This window comes from Octopus bimaculoides, chromosome 28 (assembly GCF_046866305.1).
Source record: "Octopus bimaculoides isolate indiv1 chromosome 28, ASM4686630v1, whole genome shotgun sequence".
NCBI lineage: Eukaryota > Metazoa > Mollusca > Cephalopoda > Octopoda > Octopodidae > Octopus > Octopus bimaculoides.
The window spans coordinates 18,231,723-18,251,503 of record NC_142955.1 but is presented as its reverse complement, the minus strand read 5'-3'; the positions used below and the strand labels follow the sequence as shown (position 1 = coordinate 18,251,503).

General features: G+C 39.9%; 1 protein-coding gene across 6 annotated transcripts; it reads right to left on the bottom strand.

The window, feature by feature from the left end:
• Positions 1–717: 717 nt before the first annotated feature.
• On the bottom strand, positions 718–19,628 carry LOC106878058 (uncharacterized). 6 transcript variants are annotated; one of them, XM_014927147.3, is made up of 11 exons: positions 19,497–19,628; positions 7,844–7,871; positions 6,975–7,080; positions 6,462–6,547; positions 4,961–5,047; positions 4,118–4,266; positions 3,476–3,569; positions 2,597–2,690; positions 2,232–2,324; positions 1,709–1,787; positions 718–1,133 (listed from the first exon to the last, which is right to left on the bottom strand). In XM_014927147.3, the coding sequence occupies exons 1-11, from the start codon at positions 19,497–19,499 to the stop codon at positions 1,044–1,046; spliced, it is 909 nt and encodes a 302-aa protein (XP_014782633.1). In that variant the 5' UTR covers positions 19,500–19,628; the 3' UTR covers positions 718–1,043. The 6 variants fall into 6 exon arrangements, with proteins under 6 accessions (XP_014782633.1, XP_014782634.1, XP_089200483.1 ...); XM_014927148.3 differs by lacking the exon at positions 19,497–19,628 and adding an exon at positions 18,460–19,339; XM_089344357.1 differs by lacking the exons at positions 718–1,133; positions 1,709–1,787; positions 2,232–2,324; ... (5 more) ...; positions 6,975–7,080; positions 7,844–7,871 and adding an exon at positions 15,115–17,418 and having other exon boundaries at positions 19,497–19,625.
• Between the last annotated feature and the right edge of the window lie 153 nt (positions 19,629–19,781).

The following is a 19,781-nucleotide window of genomic DNA, read 5'->3' as shown; positions in this document are numbered from 1 at the left end:
ACAATGTCGTTCTAAAAATAAAAACAATCCCATCATCGAAATCTCAAAGCTACAAGATAATGCTTGATTAATTCAAAACAATCATCATCGTCATTTAATGTCCGCTTTCCATGCTGGCATGGGTTGGACGATTTGACAGAAGACTGGAAAGCCAGGAGGCTGCACCAGGCTCCAGTCTGATTTGGCAAGGTTTCTACAGCTGGATGCCCTTCCTAACGCCAATCACTCCGAGAGTGTAGTGGGTGCTTTTTACATACCCCCAGCACAGGAGCCAGTTCAGCAACACTGGCATCGGCCACAAAGACAATTTCACCCAATTCAACAGATCTTCACAAGCACAACATATTACCCAACGCTTGAAGGGTACTTATAAACGGGCCAGTTATGCAACACTGGCATCAGCTACGACTACGATCTCACTTGGCTTGCCGGGTCTTCTCAAGCACAACATATCTCCAAAGGTCTTGGTAACTTGTCATTGCTTCTGTGAGGCCCAACATTTGAAGGTCATGCTTCACCACCTCATCTCATGCCTTCCTGGCTCTACCCCTTCCACAAGCGCCCTTCACTGTTAGGGTGTGAAACTTCTTCACACAGCTGTCCTCATCCATATCCAATGTGAAAAAAATAAGCATTACATTTGACAGAACAATCCGGAATGCTAAAGAGCTAAAATCGGGACCAGAATGGAATCAAATAATTAATACCAAAACAACATTTGTTTTCCTTTTGTTAAAGCAGTTTTTATTGACAGTGGGGTGGTGGGTGGAAGGGGGCGGGTTTGATATTTTATTGATTACAGCATTTATGGAGACAGACATAGATGCATGCCCTCAGTGACTGATTACATATTTCCCTCTTCTGTGGTAGTCTTATCACTCGAGCGGACAGTAATAAACAGAACCGACACAGTCTGTTACTGGAGTGGTCAGTTGTTACAGAGATCTGTGATAGCATGTAGCTGTAGTGGACAGTGACAAAGACACCCTGTGGAGTGGGTGGGTATCTGTTACAATGGTCAAGGCAGCTGTGGTCGTACATCACTATAGTGGACAATCGTATATGTGGATGGACTTGTCGTCTGAGACTGACACAACCTTGTTCCCTTCCGGATTGTACTTGGCACACCAAACCTGGAGAGAAAAACAACAAAGCATGTAAAATGAGGGAGGTTGAGGGGTAAAACTGGACATTTCATAGGTTTTTCTAAAGTAACCCCTACTGTCTTTGACAGTGACGGAGGGGGGGGGAGTTTAAGGTGTAGTGGCCTGCTGATCACATGACAAGCAACTGAGAGCTTACCTCGGATCAGGGGGCACCGGGCGATAGAAAATCTACCTTGGTAAATTCAATCTGCACCATGCGAGCATGGAAAAGTGCAAACAATGACAATGGTGGTGGTGACGATGATGGTGATGGTGGTGATGATGACAATGGAAATAATAATAATAATATTAATAGTGATCGCCAAGCCAACATGGCAGTCCAGAAAAATAGGACGAATGCTGCCGTTGATTAGCTCCAAGTTTATTTTTGAACCTGTGGAAGACACATGAGATATCAAAATATTGTTCACTTGATAACAGTCGCAGTCTTCTTTATTGTTTTTTAATAATAACAATAATAATAACAATAATAATAATAACAATAACGATAACGATGACGACGACGACGACGACGATGATGACGACGAAAACAAAATTCTTACTTGATCACAATGTTCTACAAAAGTATGTACACACTGTCTTGTAGTGGCGTCCCATATTTTCACTCTGCGATCTGATGACCTGAAAGAATATTATACACACATTTTATTTGACGTTGTACATACATGGATGGAGGTATAGCTGCATGGTTAAGAAGCTTGCTTCCCAATCATGCGGTCTTGGGTTCAAGTCCCGCTGCATGGCTCCTTGGGCAAGTGACTTGTAAGATAAACCCGAAGGTAACCAATACCTGGCACATAAAACCACCTATTACACTCTCGGAGTGGTGGGCATCAGGAAGGGCATCCAGCTGTAGAAGCTGGGGTCTGGTGCAGCCCTTCAGCTTACCAGCCCTGGTCAAACCATCCAAGCCATGCCAGTATGGACAACACACATTAAATGATGATGATGGATGGATGGATGGAAGTCTTTACAAACATAAAAAAAAAAATTCTGTGTTAGACAGAGATAGAAAGAGAAAATAAAAAGGGGAGGGGTGCAAAAACTGAAGAAAGAAAGACTTACCCTGAGACAAAATGAGCATTATCAGGGCAGAAGTCAACAGTGAGCACCCAGGAACCATGACCAGACAAGGTACCAACTAGATTGGCATGTTGTCTGTAATTAGAGAAACATTAATTAAAGTTAATAAATAATTACATGAAAACAAGCAACAAAAAAAAGTAGATATATGTGGTGGTGGTGGTGGTAGTGGTTATGGTGATAATGGTGGAAGTGGTGGTGTTGGTGATGGTGATGGTAGTAGTGAAGGCGATGGTGGTTATGATAGTGGTGGTGATGGTGTAGTGGTGGTGGTGGTGGCAGCCTAGGGTTATAATGTCTAAAATTCGATAATTGTCAATTCTTTTTTTTTTTTTTTTGTCACTTACACATCATAGATTTTGATGTGATTATCATCTGACCCCGTGACCAGCAGTTGGGAGTCGGGTGAAAAGCAGAGGGACCGGATTGGCATGGCGTGACCTGACAAAAGAGAGAAACAAACAAAATAACAATTAATTTCAAACATTTCAAATAAAAATAAAGATTGAATTTATTCTGAGTTTAAACAGGCACCATTACCAGCACTTTTTATGTGACACCTGCACAGGTGCTTTTTACATGACACCTGTACAGGTGCTTTTTATGTGACACCTGCACAAGTGCTGTTTTGTACACCTTCACAGGTACTTTTTAGGCGACACCTGCACAGTGGCTCTTTACGTGGCACCAATACAGGTGCTATTTATGTGACACCTGGACAGGTGCTTTTCACGTGACACCTATACAGGTGCTTTTCACATGACACCTGTACAGGTGCTTTTTATGTGACACCTGCACAAGTGCTGTTTTGTACACCTTCACAGGTACTTTTTAGGCGACACCTGAACAGGTGCTTTTTAGGTGACACCTGCACAGGTGCATTTCATGTGACACCTGCACAGGTGTGTTTTATGTGACACCTGCACAGGTGCTTTTTAGTGGGGTTACCAAGATGACTTAATTGTTTCAAGACAAAGACTTCTCACCTGAGAGAAGGAATGGAACCAAGATAACTGACTACGAGCCAGGTGAGAAATCAGAGAATCATAGAAGGACAGAGACAGGTGTCTTACTCCAGAGGGTGCCTGGTTTTTAGTTCAATCTCAAACATTTAGAAATGCAGTAAGGTTTTCACTAAATCTACAACAGAGCATCTTTGGTTCAATACGACCCTAACTGCGGGGGGAGGGGGAGCAGAAATGCACCAAGATCTATATAGTCCTTACCTTCCAGCGTATGCAGCAGTCGACCTGTTGTTGTATCAAAAATATTTACAATGCCGTCAATAGCACCGCACGCAATATATTTACCATTTGGACTCTGAAAAATGTTAGAAAAATAAAAAAAAAATACTAAATCACAAACAGTAAATGTTTTTGCAATTAGGAATCTGCTTTGCAAGATTCTTGATGTGAAATCATGTGTTGAAACCAATACTGTTATATTTGGCAGGGATGGTCATATTGCCAATAAAGGTAAAATAGGTCACATTACCAATAAAGGTAAAATAAAATAAAGGTAAGGGGGTAAAGACCCCCTTTGGTCATGAATAACCATGGAATTGAACCTTTCTTAATAATAATAATAATAATAATAATAATAATAATCCTTTTTACTGGAAGCACAAGGCATCAAATTTGGGGGAAAGGATTAGGTCGATTACATCGACCCCAGTGCGTAACTGGTACTTATTTACTCGACTCCGAAAGAATGAAAGGCAAAGTTGACCTCGGCAGAATTTGAACTCAGAACGCAGCAACAGACGAAATACCGTTAAGTATTTCATCCAGCATACTAACGAATCTGCCAGCTAGCTGCCTTAATAATAATAATAATAATAATAATAATGAACCATTGTTTCAACTTACATATGCTAAACTGAGGACAAACTTTCCTCTTGTATCCATCGAGCTCTCCTTTTGTCCTGACTCTACACCAAACAGATTAATTTTACCTGTATGACTACCAGTGGCCAGGTAACGGGAATCAGGTGAAAATGCTAAGGTCCACGCATCAGCTGTAAATGGAAAAACAGAGAGTTTGTTGTGGGCAGTCAAAGACTGGTGGAGGGCAAGAGTTTGACTTGAGAAGGTCGGGGGTCAGATGTTAAATGATGATGAGGTCTGACCAGGGGGAAATATTGCTTGGAAACGGGGGAAGGTCGGCAACAGAAAATTCTTCCTCAACAAATTCCCTCCGACCCTTGCAAGAACAAGGCTGGCACGCTGAAAGGCTGCACCAGACTCCAGTCTGATTTGGCAGGGTTTTCTACAGCTGGATGCCTTTCCTAACATGCCAACCACTCCGAGAGTGTAATGGTTGCTTGACGGGCTTCTTTCAGTTTCCTTCTAACAAATCCACTCACAAGGCTTTGGTCAGCCCGAGGCTATAGTAGAAGACACATTACCCAAGGTGCCACGCAGTGGGACTGAACCCAGAACCATGTGGTTGGTAAGCAAGCTGCTTACCACACAGCCACTCCTGTGCCTATCTATGTATGTATTTATGTATGTTTGAAGATAATCAAACCAAACGTTCATCGTTTCAAGCCACACATTCAATGGGTATTTCTGCTAAATTTGGTGAAAATTCGTTCAACCGTTTTCCAGTAATTTTACAAACACACAGACAAAGACGACGGATTACAAATACCCTACTTTCGCTTACACATGCAGGGTAAGAAAAAATATAGATTAAAAACTATTTCTTACCAGGATTAGCATCGATTCCTTTGGCGAGTTTTCCAGTTTCAAGATCCCAGATTCTAATCTGACTGCCAAGGCTGCTCGAAGCTGCCACTGTAGAACACAGTTAAGAACACCAAACATGGAGTAGAGAGGGTTGTGCATCGAACAAATTGACCTCCAGAACTTGTGCTTTTCTAAATCTGGTAATTACTCTAGTGGTCTCTTTTTGCTGAACCTCTATGTAATGTGGACATAAATAAACCAACACCAGTCATCAAGTGGTGAAGTAGGGCGACAAACACAGATACAAAAATATACACACATGGACTTATACATACATACATACATACATATGTATATGCAAAGTTTAGGCTAGTTAAAAGATGTTTGTGAAATATTTCAACTCCTAAACACAAATTCACTGCAGTGACCATGGAGAAAAATTTCTCTCTTATGGTAAAAGGTGTAAAAACACCATATCTGCCCAGTGCTGCCTCCTATCAGATTCCCATACATACTTTAACTAACCTAAAGTTTGCATATATACATACATGCATACATACAGTGTCCTGTTCCATGATGGTAAGATCAACCAAAAAGTACTCCATCTGGTGAGAGATAAATATCACCTAAACACAATATATGTTTTTAAGTGGTACTATTAGTTTCATGTGCTGAGAGCATACCAAACATGTTTTTTTAATATGTCAGGTGTCCTAGTACAATCATCAGACACTGCTTGATTACAAAACAAACCAATATGAAATTACAAAACAAACCAATATGCAAATCAGAAGATAGTCAACAGTTCACCTTAAAAGGACACGAGGTGAACGTACGAAATAAAGCAGAGTCACTGAATTTAGTTCAATATTTAGGCAGAACATAGAACTAAATTAGAGCAATATAACAAATATATTTATTATTTCACATCCATTTTTATTATTTCATGTCATAAAAAATAAATAAATGCGCCCTTTTTAAAACCTAGCCAGGCTCATGGGCCCAGTTTCCTGGTTTCTATGGCGTATGTGTCCCCCCAAGCTGGATGGGACGCCAGTCCATCGCAGTGTTACTCATTTTTGCCAGCTGAGTGGACTGGAGCAACGTGAAATGAAGTGTTTTGCTCAAGAACACAACGCGTCGCCCGGTCCAGGAATCGAAACGACAATCTTACGATCATGGTGCCGACACCTAAACCACTAAGCCACGCGCCTCTACGTTTCATGTCATGACTGAGATGATTTATGAGTGATGTTGCTCTGTTCACAGTTTCATGGTGGTCCTTCCTATCAGTCACCATTTCCATCGGTCACTTATGACACCCAGTCAACAGCCGAATAATGAGGTATGGTGAACTGTCCAGTACTGACACCGGTTGTGAATGTAGTCACATGACTTGGTCAATAGTCCAGCTGTGGAGACCAGGTCGAATAGCCTAGTTGTATGGTGTGGTCACTCAAAAGCTGCCCCTAAATGTAAGTCTTATTAGAAACACTGGAGGTTTGTCAAAAGAAAAGGATACAAGTTCCTGTTGAGTTGATGTCAATGGACACAATTCCCAGTTGGTGACCTTCCAGAATATGGACTGGCTCAAGCATGTTGTCCTTCCTGCAAGAATTAGCAGAAAAAAAATAATAACATTAGTAACAATATTAATTCCTTCTATGCTTGGCTGTGTGGTAAAAAGATTGCTTCCCAACCACATGGTTCTGGGTTCAGTCCCACTGCATGGCACCTTGGGCAAGTGTCTTCTACTACAGCCTCAAGCCAATCAACGCCTTCTGAGTGGATTTGGTAGACGGAAACTGAAAGAAGCCCATCATGTGTGTGCCGAAATGTGTTAACAACAAACAAGATGAGGACAAATATCCGTTAAATGTAAAGCAAGGTCCTTACCCCACAGCTACGGCTGTGCTTATTAAATAGGATTTTTTAGACATCGAATGGTTATAGGGGGTCCATCCGAACAAAATAGGAACCGAAAGGGGTCCAGAGGTGAAAAAGGGTTGGGGGCCACAGCTTTACATGAACTTACCAACTCCAGATCTTGACAACATCATCAACACTCCCGGTTACTATGTTTTCGCTTCCATCGTTTTCGTTCCGCCCCCATGCACAGCTCCAGATACTGTCATCATGTGCTGAAAGAACAGTAGTAGTAGTAATAGTAGTAAGGTAAATATAGAGTAAAAGGGAAAGGGATATGAGTAGCAGGGCAGAGCAGAGAGAGTGAGAAGGATAGGGATGTGTTTGTAGAGAGTGGTGTTGGTGGTGGGGGAAACACCAGCTGAAGTAGTAGTAGTAGTAGTAGTAGTAGTAGTAGTAGTAATGGTGGTGCTGGTGGCAGTATGAGCTGCAGTAGTAGTAGTGGTGGTGTTGGTGGTGACTCCAGCTACAGTAGTAGTGATATTTGCAGTAGCGATGGTGGTTGTACCAATATCAGAGATAGTAGTAGTAGTAGTAGTAGTGGTAGTAGTAGTAGTAGTAGTAGTGGTGGTGGTAGTAGTAGTAGTAAGGAAAATGTAGAGGAAGAGGGAAGGGGATATAAGTAGCAGAGAAGGTTCTGTTAAGCAAACACGTGAAATTTCTCAAGTCAAGTTTGCGGGTAAAAGCTTACCAGCGAAAGAGAACGCTACAAATGTTGGTTAAGAAGGGGCAGGCTACAGGGTCTGGCAAAGCAGACAACTGGCGCCTGGAATGGCCCTCCTGTGAAACTGTCCAGTCCATCCCAGCATGGAAAACAGGTGATGATGATGATGATCGCTTAACAAAAGGTACGTACATAAATGTTGAGGTGAAAGGTTTTAATTTAAATATGAACACTTTAAAACTGACGTGATTTATATGAAGGGATCATAGGTAACCGCAGAGGGGTGAGTAACCATAAAGGGTTGAAGCACTTACCTTGCTCATTTTTCATAAGAGTTGAATACTAGAAATTTGAAAAATGAAAAAAATATATATTATATATATATAAGTAGTACTGTTAATAAGTATATATGCATACATATATATATATCTATATACAATTAAGTTTGGCAGAGAGACAATGAAGCAGATAAACACAATTAGGCATGATAAAGTAGCGCTCCGTAACATACGACGATGAGGGTTCCAGTTGATCTGATCAACAGAACAGCCTGCTCGTGAAATTAACATCCAAGTGGCTGAGCACTCCACAGACACGTGCACCCTTAACGTAGTTCTCGGGGGAGATTCAGCCTGAGGTTTATAGCAGAAGACACTTGCCCAAGGCATCATGCAGTGGGGGACTGAACCCAGAACCATGTGGTTGGTAAGCAAGCTACTTACCACATAGCCACTCCTGTGCCTTTATATATATATATATATATATATGTATGTATATATATGTCTATGTATGTATGTGTGTGTGTTTCTGAATATATGTGTCTACATATGTGTGTGTCTGTGTATGTAGATAGATAGACAGACAGCCAGACAGATAGATATGTAAGGATGAAGCCTAATCGCATTTATCTGCAACACTACCTCAACATCAACCTTTCATGGAATTCTCAAATATATTTGTCTATCTGGCTGTCTCATATATATATGAGGGTTAACAAGACCAATGGTTTCATGCTAAGAATTCTTAGCAATTATCAAGCCTACCATATTGGGGACGTTTGTACTCATCTCCATCTTGGAGAATACCTCAACCAAGATACATACATACACAGACTGATAGATATACAACAAAAATCCAATAATAATAATAATAAATAATAACATATAACAACAACAATAATAATAATAAATCTCGAAAACAATTTCTAAAAAATTCTTTTTATTCATAAACTAACTTTGCTTTTATTGTGACACCACCTCCGCCGCCATCAGTTTATGGCACACAGATCGGTAAAGTCATTAACGAAGTCATTTCATTCATTGAAAAGATTTGTGTTGTTTGTTACATTCTATTTTTTTAAAAACTTTTTGTTTATGTTTTTGCGAGGGAGCAGGGAATTCTGTTTGGGGGTTTGCCCTGCGCCCTCTTATCATTTGGCATGAGTAAAAGTTACATTGTTTTTGGTACTATCATATACTAAATACACAGAAAAAGTAGAAAAATCTAAAGAAAAAAAAAAAAAAAAAAAAAATAATGGTTTCAAAATTTTGGCACAGGGCCTGCAGTTTCAGGGTGGGGGAGAGGGGGGAAAGTTGATTGATTTACATTAACACCCCACCCCACCCGACCCCCTGGTCTGCAAATGGTATTTTATCGACCCTGGAAAGATGAAAGGCGAAAACGACCCTTGGCAGAATTTGAACTCAGATCGTAGAGACGGGTAAAAATGCTGCTAAGCATTTTTGACCTCCGTGCTAACGGTTCCACCAGCTAACCACTTCAATGGCAATAATAATAATAATAATAATAATAATGATAATAATAATAATAATAATAATAACAATAAATAATAATAATAATAATACTTTCAAATTTTGGCACAAGGCCAGCTATTTCGGGGGATGGAGGGGGTAAATCGATTCCCCCCCCCCCATCCCCAGTGTTCAACTGGTACTTGTTTCATCGAGCCCAGAAGGATAAATGGTAAAAGTCGACCTCAGCTGGATTGGAACTCAGAACGTAAAGACAGACGAAATACTGCCAAGAACTTTGCCCTCTATGGTAACGATTCTGCCAGCTCACCACTTTAATAATTAATAATAATAATAATAATGATAATAAGTTCATTTAAATTTATAAATACTAGAAACAAGAACACAAACTTTTGTGTGACAATATTTTTTTCATACATAAAAAATATATACATATGTACAAACATTTACACTCATACATATAAACATGTTCATATATATATACACACACACACACACACATATATATACACAAATCCAAATGTGTAGAGATATATAAATACATATGTATATATATATATATATATATACACACACACATATATATAAGTACAGATATATATATTCATATATATGTACATGTGTGTGTTTATAAACACACACAAGTACCTGTTCATACAACATACTTTAGATGAAAGGTGGGTTAATTCTACACGCAGACACAGACAGCAAATGTGTAACTATCCGAAGCAGAACAAAACAAGTGCAATATATACATGAGTGAATGTCTATATACACGTGCACACACACACACTATATATATATATATATATATATATATAAGGAGAAAATGGAGAGGTAATTAATAAAATCACTAATTATAAAATATGACAATTCTGACAGCTGTTTCGATTCAGAAATCTAAAGATAATTAATTTCTAAAATTACAACCATTTTCTCATTCTTTAAACGTATATATATGAACCACGGTTTATATGTTTGCCATTGTATAAATTGGTAATTAACCAGTGTTTTCATTGGATTTATGATCCCTTAATGAGGTTAATTACCTTCGTTTTATAACGCACACACACACACATACATAAGCATGTGTCCACATATTTATAAAGACATATAAACAAGTATATCTGCTATATATATACATATCAGTTGTGGCGTGCAAGAGAGATGATTGCGCTGGTATGGACATGTGGTGAGAATGGATGAGGATAGCTGTGTGAAAAAGTGCCACACCCTAACAGTTGAGGGAACCCGTGGAAGAGGTAGGCCCAGGAAGACCTGCGCTGAGGTGGTGAGGCAAGACCTTCATACATTGGGCCTCACCGAGGCGATGACTACTGACAGAGACCTTTGGAAATGTGCTGTGCGTGAGAAGACCCGGCAAGCCAAGTAAGATCGTTGCCAGTGCCCCTGGACTGGTTCTTGTGCGGGTGGCACATGAGATGCACCATTTTGAGCGTGGCCGTTGCCAGTACCGCCTGACTGGCTCCCGTAGGATTTTCGAGCGAGATCGTTGCCAGTGCCCCTGGACTGGCTTGTGCGGGTGGCACATAAAAGACACCATTTCGAGCGTGGCCGTTTTCGTGCGGGTGACACGTAAAAGCACCCACTACACTCTCTGAGTGGTTGGCGTTAGGAAGGGCATCCAGCTGTAGAAACTCTGCCAAATTAGATTGGAGCCTGGTGTTGCCATCCGGTTTCACCAGTCCTCAGTCAAATCGTCCAACCCATGCTAGCATGGAAAGCGGACGTTAAACGATGATGATGATGATGATGATGATATATATATATTTCATATATGTATATATATATATATATATATATATATATATATATATATATGCATGTATGTATATTTTAATGTGAAGCTATATACAAGGACAATTGAACATTAAATTGAAGGATTAATACATTTTAGTAGAACACACGTTCGTTAAACTTTTACAAGGAAATGGTTGACAGTCATTGTGAAGTATCAGTCTAATTGCTTGCGTTAGTCTGATGAAGGCGAGCAACCCGATACTTCGAAGTCACTGCCAACTTTTGCCCTGCAAAAGTTTAATAAATATATACAATCACACAAACATACACATACTTCCACTCCAGTAAACCTGTATGTATATATTATATACAATACATACATATCATGTATACTTATATTCATATATATATATTATACATACTTATATATCTATGTATATATATATATATATATATATATATATATATATATATATATATATATATATATATACATACTATACATATATAAATATACAGGGATTAGCAATTGAGTTGCTTCTCCAACATACTGAAAATTTAGAAATAGCAGTCAAAGAACTACTGATTCCAAACTACAAATTTTCTCCAAAGTGGATGGCGATATTTATGGCACACATAGAACAAAAAACCGGAGGGAAAAGCGTAAACAAGCCAAGCCATATATATATATGTACACTATATGTACACTATATATACATACATACATACATATATATATATATATATATATATATATATATATATAACAATTGCAGTGTAGAAGGTGTTTATAAGCTATTTAAGAAACACACCAAAACATTTAAATTCAATTTCCCAAAATATTTTCGTCGCTTTGAGACCGCGGCCTGTTTACTGACAAAATTCCGTCTCAAAGCGATGAAAATATTTTGGCAAATTAAACTTAAATGTTGAAGTGAATCTAACGGTTTTGGTGTGTTTCTTAAATGGCTTATAAACATCTTCCACACTGCAATTGTTTTCATTCCAGCACACGATCTCAGATCAGGTCACTTGCTATGCAAGTACATCTCCGTAAAAATATATTATATACACATTTGGACTCAGCCAACCCTTGCTGGCATAGAAAAATGTACATAAAACAGAACCAGCAGACATGCTAACATAAAGCTACACATTCCATCTTGTATTTACAGCAGCATAGATCAGACAGGTTTACAAATTTACAGAAAAACTTAGTACTCAATACACAGCGTCCCCTTCACTAGCAAACTATAAAGTGCAATGCTAAACTATTTGTACGAGCAGAGACTCTGTCTGACATTCGCTTGAACCATTCATTTAATCTCAATAATAATAATAATAATTCTTTCTACTATAAGCACAAGGCCTGAAATTGTCGAGGAGTGGGGGGTGAGTAATTCGATTACATCAACTCCCCAGTGTGCAACTGGTACTAATTTTATTGACCGATACCAAAAAAGGAGTGAAATGAAAAATTGAACTCAAGAACATTTCGTTCGACACGCTAACGATTCTGCCATTTTGCCACCTTTATCGATAATAAAAAGAATTCTTTCTACTATAGGTGTAAAGCCTCAAATTTGGGGGAAGGGATTAAGTCGATTACATCGACCCCAGTGAGTAACTGGTACTTGATTCATTGACCCCTGAAAGAATGAAAGGCAAAGTTGACCTCAAAATAATATATTTCTAAATCTCTCAGAGAGATTTATGCAGTAGCAGCACGATAAAGTGATGGTATGTTGTCAACTTAATGTGACAGTCCCATGAAAGGGAAGAATGCTACTGTTATTTAGCCCTAGGAAACACCGGGTCCAATGGGAAGCGGTGTTTCCTAGGACTAAATAACAGTAGCATTCTTTCCTTTCATGGGACTGTCACATTAAGTTGACAACATATGATAACTTTAAAGTCGACCTTGGCGGAATTTGAACTCAGAACATAGCGACGGACGAAATACCGCTAAGCATTTTGTCCAGCGTGCTAACGGTGCTGCTAGCTCACCATCTTAATAATAATAATAAATTATTTACATTTGACGGATATTTGTCCTTGTTTGTTAACACGACATTTTAGCTGATATACCCTCCAGCCTTCATCAGGTGTCTTGGGGAAATTTCGAACCTAGGTTCTCATTCCTAAGGTATTTTTCGATATTATTGTTATTATTTATTATTATTATTATTCAGGTCACTGCTTGGAATTGAACTCAGAACCTTGGGGTTAGTAGCCTGTGCCCTCAACCACTACGCCATACAAACAAGATGAGGACAAAAATCCGCCAAATATAAATAATGTACATAAGTCCTCATCTCTTAAATATACAATGATAATAATGGTTTTAAATTTTGCCACAAGGGCAGCAATTTTTAGGGGAGGGGATGAGTCAATAACATTGACCCCAGTGTTCAACTGGTACTTATTTTATCGACCCCTGAAAGGACGAAAGGCAGAGTCAACCTCGGTGGAAATTGACCTTAAAACATTTAAGACGGACGAAATGCTGTTCAGCTTTATAGGCCTCAAATTTGTAGGGAGGGGACTAGTAAATTACAACAACCCCCAGTGCATCACTGGTACTCAATGTATTGATCCTGAAAGGATGAAAGGCAAAGTCAACCTCGGTGGAATTTGAACTCAGAACGTGAAGACAGATGAAATTAAGTACCAGTTACGCACTGGGGGTTGATGCAATCAACTAAATCCCTTTGTCTGTCCTTGTTTGTCCCCTCCATGTTTAGCCCCCTGGGGGCAATAAAGAAATAAATAATAATAAAAAGGGGAAGGCAAAAATCGTCTGGGATTTGGACTTCCAGACAGACGAGGGGTGTTAGATCATCGAAGGCTGGATAAAGTAACCTTTAAGAGGGACAAACAAGAGGGCCCAATAATAATTGATGTGGCAGTGCCGGGAGATCAACATATTATCACAAGAGAAAAAGATTAATAAATATGGAGACCTGAGAATTGAGATCGCTCAGATGTGGCATCTACGAAAGTCAAATATAAAGGTTGTCCCTATTGTCATCGGAGCATTGGGTTCAATACCACCCAACCTGAAGAAACATCTGAAAACCTTAGAAATACCCTACAATCTAGGTGTATTGCAAAAGTTGGCATTACATGGAACTGCACGCATATTGCGTAAAGTACTCTGTATCCGAGGTCCCTGTTGTGACTTGGCAAACAGTGCAAACCCCACCGGTACACACGATATTGGATGCTGTGCAGCACAGGAGAGGCTGTGTGGTAAGAGCTTGCTTACCAACCACATGGTTCCGGGTTCAGTCCCACTGCATGACACCTTGGGCATGTGTCTTCTACTATAGCCTTGAGTCGACCAAAGCCTTGTGAGTGGATTTGGTAGACGGAAACTGAAAGAAGCCCATCATATATATATGTATATATGTATGTGTGTATATGTTTGTCCCCCCCAACATCGCTTGACAACCGATGGTGGTGTGTTTATGCCCCCGTAACTTAGCGGTTCGGCAAAAGAGACCGACAGAATAATTACTAGGCTCACAAAGAATAAGTCCTGGGGTCAATTTGCCCGACTGAAAGCGGTGCTCCAGCATGGCCGCAGTCAAATGACCGAAACAACTAAAAGAGACATCTTAAATAATAATAAAAATAAAAATAAATTGAAATTTTGGCAAAAGGCCAGAAATTTTAAGGAGGGAGTAGGTTGATTACAATGAACTCTAGGGTGCAATTGGCACTTTAATATAATCAGCCCCAAAACGATGAAAAGCTAAGTCAACCTTGGCAGAATTTGAACTCAGAACGTAGAGATGGACGCTAGGCATTTTGTCTAGTGTGCTAATGATTCAGCCAGCTCACCACTTTTTTTTAATGATAATAATAATGGTTTCAAATTTTGGCACAAGGCCTCCAAGTTCAGGGGAGGTGGCACATCAATTACATCAACCCAGTGCATAACTGGTACTTATTTTATCGACTCCCAAAAAGATGAAAGGCAAAGTTGACATTGGTGGCATTTGAACTCAATAATAATAATAATAATAATAATAATAATAATAATAATAATGATAGTGAGGATATTTTTAATTAATATTTTAGAAATATTTCCCCAAGATAATTTTGGCTAGTTTTTGCTTAGACTTTGAGTATTTCTTAATGGAATGAAGATTGGCATGGGTTTTGAGCTGTGACTGGGACTTAAAAGTCATGTCGCAGTCATTTAACGGGCACTGGAAGATGGGATGGGATTTGGAACGATGACTGGAGTGGTCTTTGACATGCAGGTCAAGTTTAGATTTTTCCAAGAATACCTGACCACAACCCGGTTTGGGGCAGGAGAACGAGTTGCGTGCTGCCGAAGGATGGCTTCTTAAGTGCTGACTGAGCAACGAACTGCTGAAAAATATGTCCCCGCATATGGAACAGAGAAGTTTTTGGTGGAGGTAAGTCGGCCCTTGCGCTGTGGTCGCAGTGGAGCTTGGCAACTGGTGTTTTTGATTGGGGGTTTGGGTTGGCGCTTGCGAGGAATGGTGGGATGGAGAAGTGGAAGAGATACAGGAAGATGCGTTACTGCGGCTGCCGCCACTGTTAGTGCTGTTATTCCAAGGTTGGTGTTTGGAGGAAGGCCTCGAACTTCTAAACACTTCGACACAGTCTTTGGTTGAATAAAGAATATCGTCCATTTGTTGTTTGGCAGAACTATCCATGGAGGCAGAACATTGCATCTCCGTATGATAAAACAGATGAATTTTCAAAGAAGATGCAGACACAAATTCTTTGCCACAACTTTTGACAGAACAGGTGTATTTATTGGTTGGTTTCTTTACTGAATTCTGGCTGGGATAACCAGGGGTAGAACTGTCTTGACACTGTGAATGAGTTACAGAGGTAATTACTGTTTCCTTATGGCAGCTGCTTGACTGTTTATGTCCAGAATCAGCAAATTTGATATTTGTTGTTGGGAGAGGCGTACGACTAGCTTTAACCTTGTTGGTTTCGGTTGCTACTTCTTTTGGTGAATTCAAATTCATTTTATCCTTTTTGGTGTTGCTGCAACATTGAGCAGTCGTTGTTGTGTGGGTCGGTTTAATCTGGCTGCTACCGGATGGCTTTGATGATGCTAGGTGTATGACAGTATCACGAGGAGGTGGTTTCAAATTGGTGGGTGTCCTCTCTTTGTCGGCATTACACATTTCTCGTGACCCTTTATCACAACTGCGGTCTGCAACCTTGACATCATTTGAGACTGGAGAAATAACTGAAACATTAGAGGGTTGATTAGGGGCCTTAGGTCCATCTGTACGGCCTGTGTCCAGGGAGTGGCTAGCATTAATGTTATTAGTAACGGCTTTAGAAATAACAGAATTATTATCTCTCGGCTGTACTGGTGGGACGAGTTCTGTGCTACGACATGTTGATGTAGATGTTGTGGGTATATAACCAGACAGTCGACTCGCCATGGATCTTTTACGGTGGCCTTTTTTTGGGTATTTTTTCTTCAGGGGATGAACACGAATATGGCTCTTCACGTGCTCCAACATTTTATGCTTAAATGGAAAACTACGGCTGCAGCCCTCGTGGGAGCAAGGAAATCGACGCCCATCATGGTAGGACTTTATGTGAGCGACAAGGTTTCGTTTCATTGTGTAGTAACGTCCGCAACCGTCTCGCGAACATATGAACACCTCACGCGTCTCTGAATGTACTTTGATATGTTTCTTCAAACATAATTTCGAAGCAAACGTTTTATCACAGTGTGGACATTTCTGTGGTGGCCGATGATGTGTTGACCTGTGTCTAATCAACTGCGTCCACTTTTCAAATGTTTCCGCGCACTGCTCGCATTTATAGCCATCGTGCACTTTCATGTGTCGTTTGAAATGACTGAAGACGTGAAAGGATTTCTTGCAACCAGACTGCATGCAAAAGAAAGGGTTGACCCCGCTGTGTTCAAACTCATGTTGTTTTAATCCATGGTGCTTTTTGAAAACTTTTCCACAACCTTCAACTGGGCATTTATAATTTTTACTCCGCTCGTGCACATTGCGTAAATGCACACGCAGATTCTGCAAGTTCTGGAATGTTTTTGAGCAGCCGTTTTCAGAACATGTTAGCCTCTCCCTGGAACCGGCCGACCGTGAAGCTGAACACCATTTTAAGTGTCGGTTGAGGTGGTCTTTTCTGGAGTAGGTCTTGCCACAGCCTTCATTCGTGCAATGGAACGGTCTCTCTCCAGTGTGCTGGCGGATGTGCTGATCAAGATAAAGTTTCTTACTAAATATCTTAGAACACCCACCTACAGAGCACACATAGGTCGTCCGGGTATTTTGGGTTGAAGAACTCATTCCGTAGGTTCAAGATATATATACCTAAACGTAGACAAAAACATAAAAAATGTCTGATTTCAGCCTAATGAGCCTTGCGGCAGTAAAAGACAGTGAAAAAAAAAATGGAGGGAATAAGGTGGGATATGGCACAAGTTAATTAAATGACATAATGTTCGGTGGCACACCTGTGCAAGCAGTTTATCTTATACAGTCTTGCAGAAATGGAGAGAGAAAAAAAATGGTATTAACAGAGGAATTCGGGGAATTATTGATGTTCGGTCAGTTAAAAGTTATACGTATGAATTCAAAAGAGTGGAATAAAATTTGATGGCGTGAAGAATTAGGCGCCGGTGGAGGGAGACAGTCTGGAATTCTACCGTTTAGGGTAGAAGAACATTTCATTAAAAAAAAAAAAAAATGAAATAGCAGGCCTTGGAAGGTAATTTAGATGTAATAATTAATCAAAGAATGAGGCATAAATGAAACGAAAGATAATCATGCTTAATTACAACAAAATTGTCATCGCTTGGTTCTTTGTATCCATAATATAATACCAAAATCTTCAGTTCTTGTGTATATGTACGGGTACGATAACCGGGTATATATAGATAGTTCGTTATATACACGTCTATGATGTATATTTTAAACGCATATATATAGTGTTATATGGTGTATGTACAGCTAGAGGTAAAACTGGTACTGGTGAGTTTTAGAGTTCCATGTAGAATACAATAGTCCAATGTTTAGCATAATTTCTCATCTATATATATATACACGTCTGCGTGAGTGTGTGCATACATACATTCATATACATACATATACACACACCAAGATGATAAAGCCTTGTTACTGTGTTAAGTGCTTTATAGTCAGTATGTATATACACATGGAATAACTATATACACAAACATTACATATATATATATACACAAACGTGGTTTCTACGCAAAAATGCCAGCAAAGGGCAGGTGCTTTCCCCGGAGTTAATTTGAATATATTTACATATTGTTCGGAATCATGCATGTGTGTATGTATGTATAAATCGTAGTGTGTATATAGTTATGCCAAGAATGCGTGATTTACCCAATGGAGTTGGTGGTGTTTGCGGTCCAGTGATGGAAGATTCTGCCGGAATTAATTCCAGATCGCTGTTGTTTGGCCTGAGGTCAGCCCAGAAAGAGAAGACCTGTGACGAAGAGGAGTTCCAACCGAGGCCATCCAGTCGTATATGTGTATGGTGAGAAGGGCGATGGTCTATATATGCATGTGTGTATAATTACATTGTTTGTTTGTTTTTTTTCCTTCTTTCCTTTAAAAGGGTTATTACGTGCGTCGGGGGAGAGTTTAGCTGCTATTCCTAGCAGGCCGAGCTACCACACCGTGCACGGGGTTTTTTCCCTCGTTGAATGGAGAAAGTGAAAAAGAGAGAGAGACGGATAGATAGAGAGGAATATAAAGGGAGGGAAAGGCAAAAAAAATCAGAGAGAGACAAAGGGAGGGAGGGAGGAAGGGAGAGAGATAGGGACACAGAAAGAATGAGCGAGAGGGGGATGGATAGATAGAGAGGAATATAAAGGGAGGGAAAGGGAAAAAATCAGAGAGACAAACGGAGGGGAAAGAGAGGAAGGGGAGAGATAGGGACACAGAAAGAATGAGCGAGAGGGAGATGGATAGATAGAAAGGAATATAAAGGGAGGGAAAGGGAAAAAATCAGAGAGAGACAAAGGGAGGGGAAAGAGAGGAAGGGGAGAGATAGGGACACAGAAAGAGAGAAAGAAGTGAAAGGGGAAGTTGCTACAAGGTTGGCTTACAGATATTCTGACATTAGATGACCGGTAAAATCAGAGTCGTAAATAAGAGAGGGAGACATTCATCAGGATTCTAGAAAAAGGGTTTCCCACACGAAAGAAATATTAACTTCAAGACATCATCACCATCATTCACATCACGACATAACGTACAGAGCACACTATAAGAAGCCGATATCGACAGAAATATTTTAGACACGATAAAGATAATAAATATATTTAAGAAATTTTTTTCCACGGTAACAAGAATAGAAATTTCCACACGAAAAGATATTTGAAAAAAGGTGGAAAAAAAGAAAATTATCCAATTACCATGATGCCTTGTGCTGCACTGCTCTTTCACTATACGAGTAGCGACACCTAACTATTTATACTGACAACTAAGCTGTATGTATCATTGTAATTATCTCCCCCTTTACGACTCTAACCACGCCGTCCGGACGTTCAATAGAACGACAGAGATGGTGTGAGGGGGTTGAGATACCGGGGTGGGTCTTTACGTGGTCGCTAGGTTTGCTAGAAATAGAAGTTAGATTTCCCTTAATCAACGATTTGCGTCGGAAATTGCAACGGTAACGATTAGCGTCGGGACCTGGC

Bases quoted from the DNA above. Each gene is read 5' to 3' on its own strand.
- LOC106878058 (XM_089344357.1), bottom strand. From the start codon at position 17,394: ATGAGTTCTTCAACCCAAAATACCCGGACGACCTATGTGTGCTCTGTA.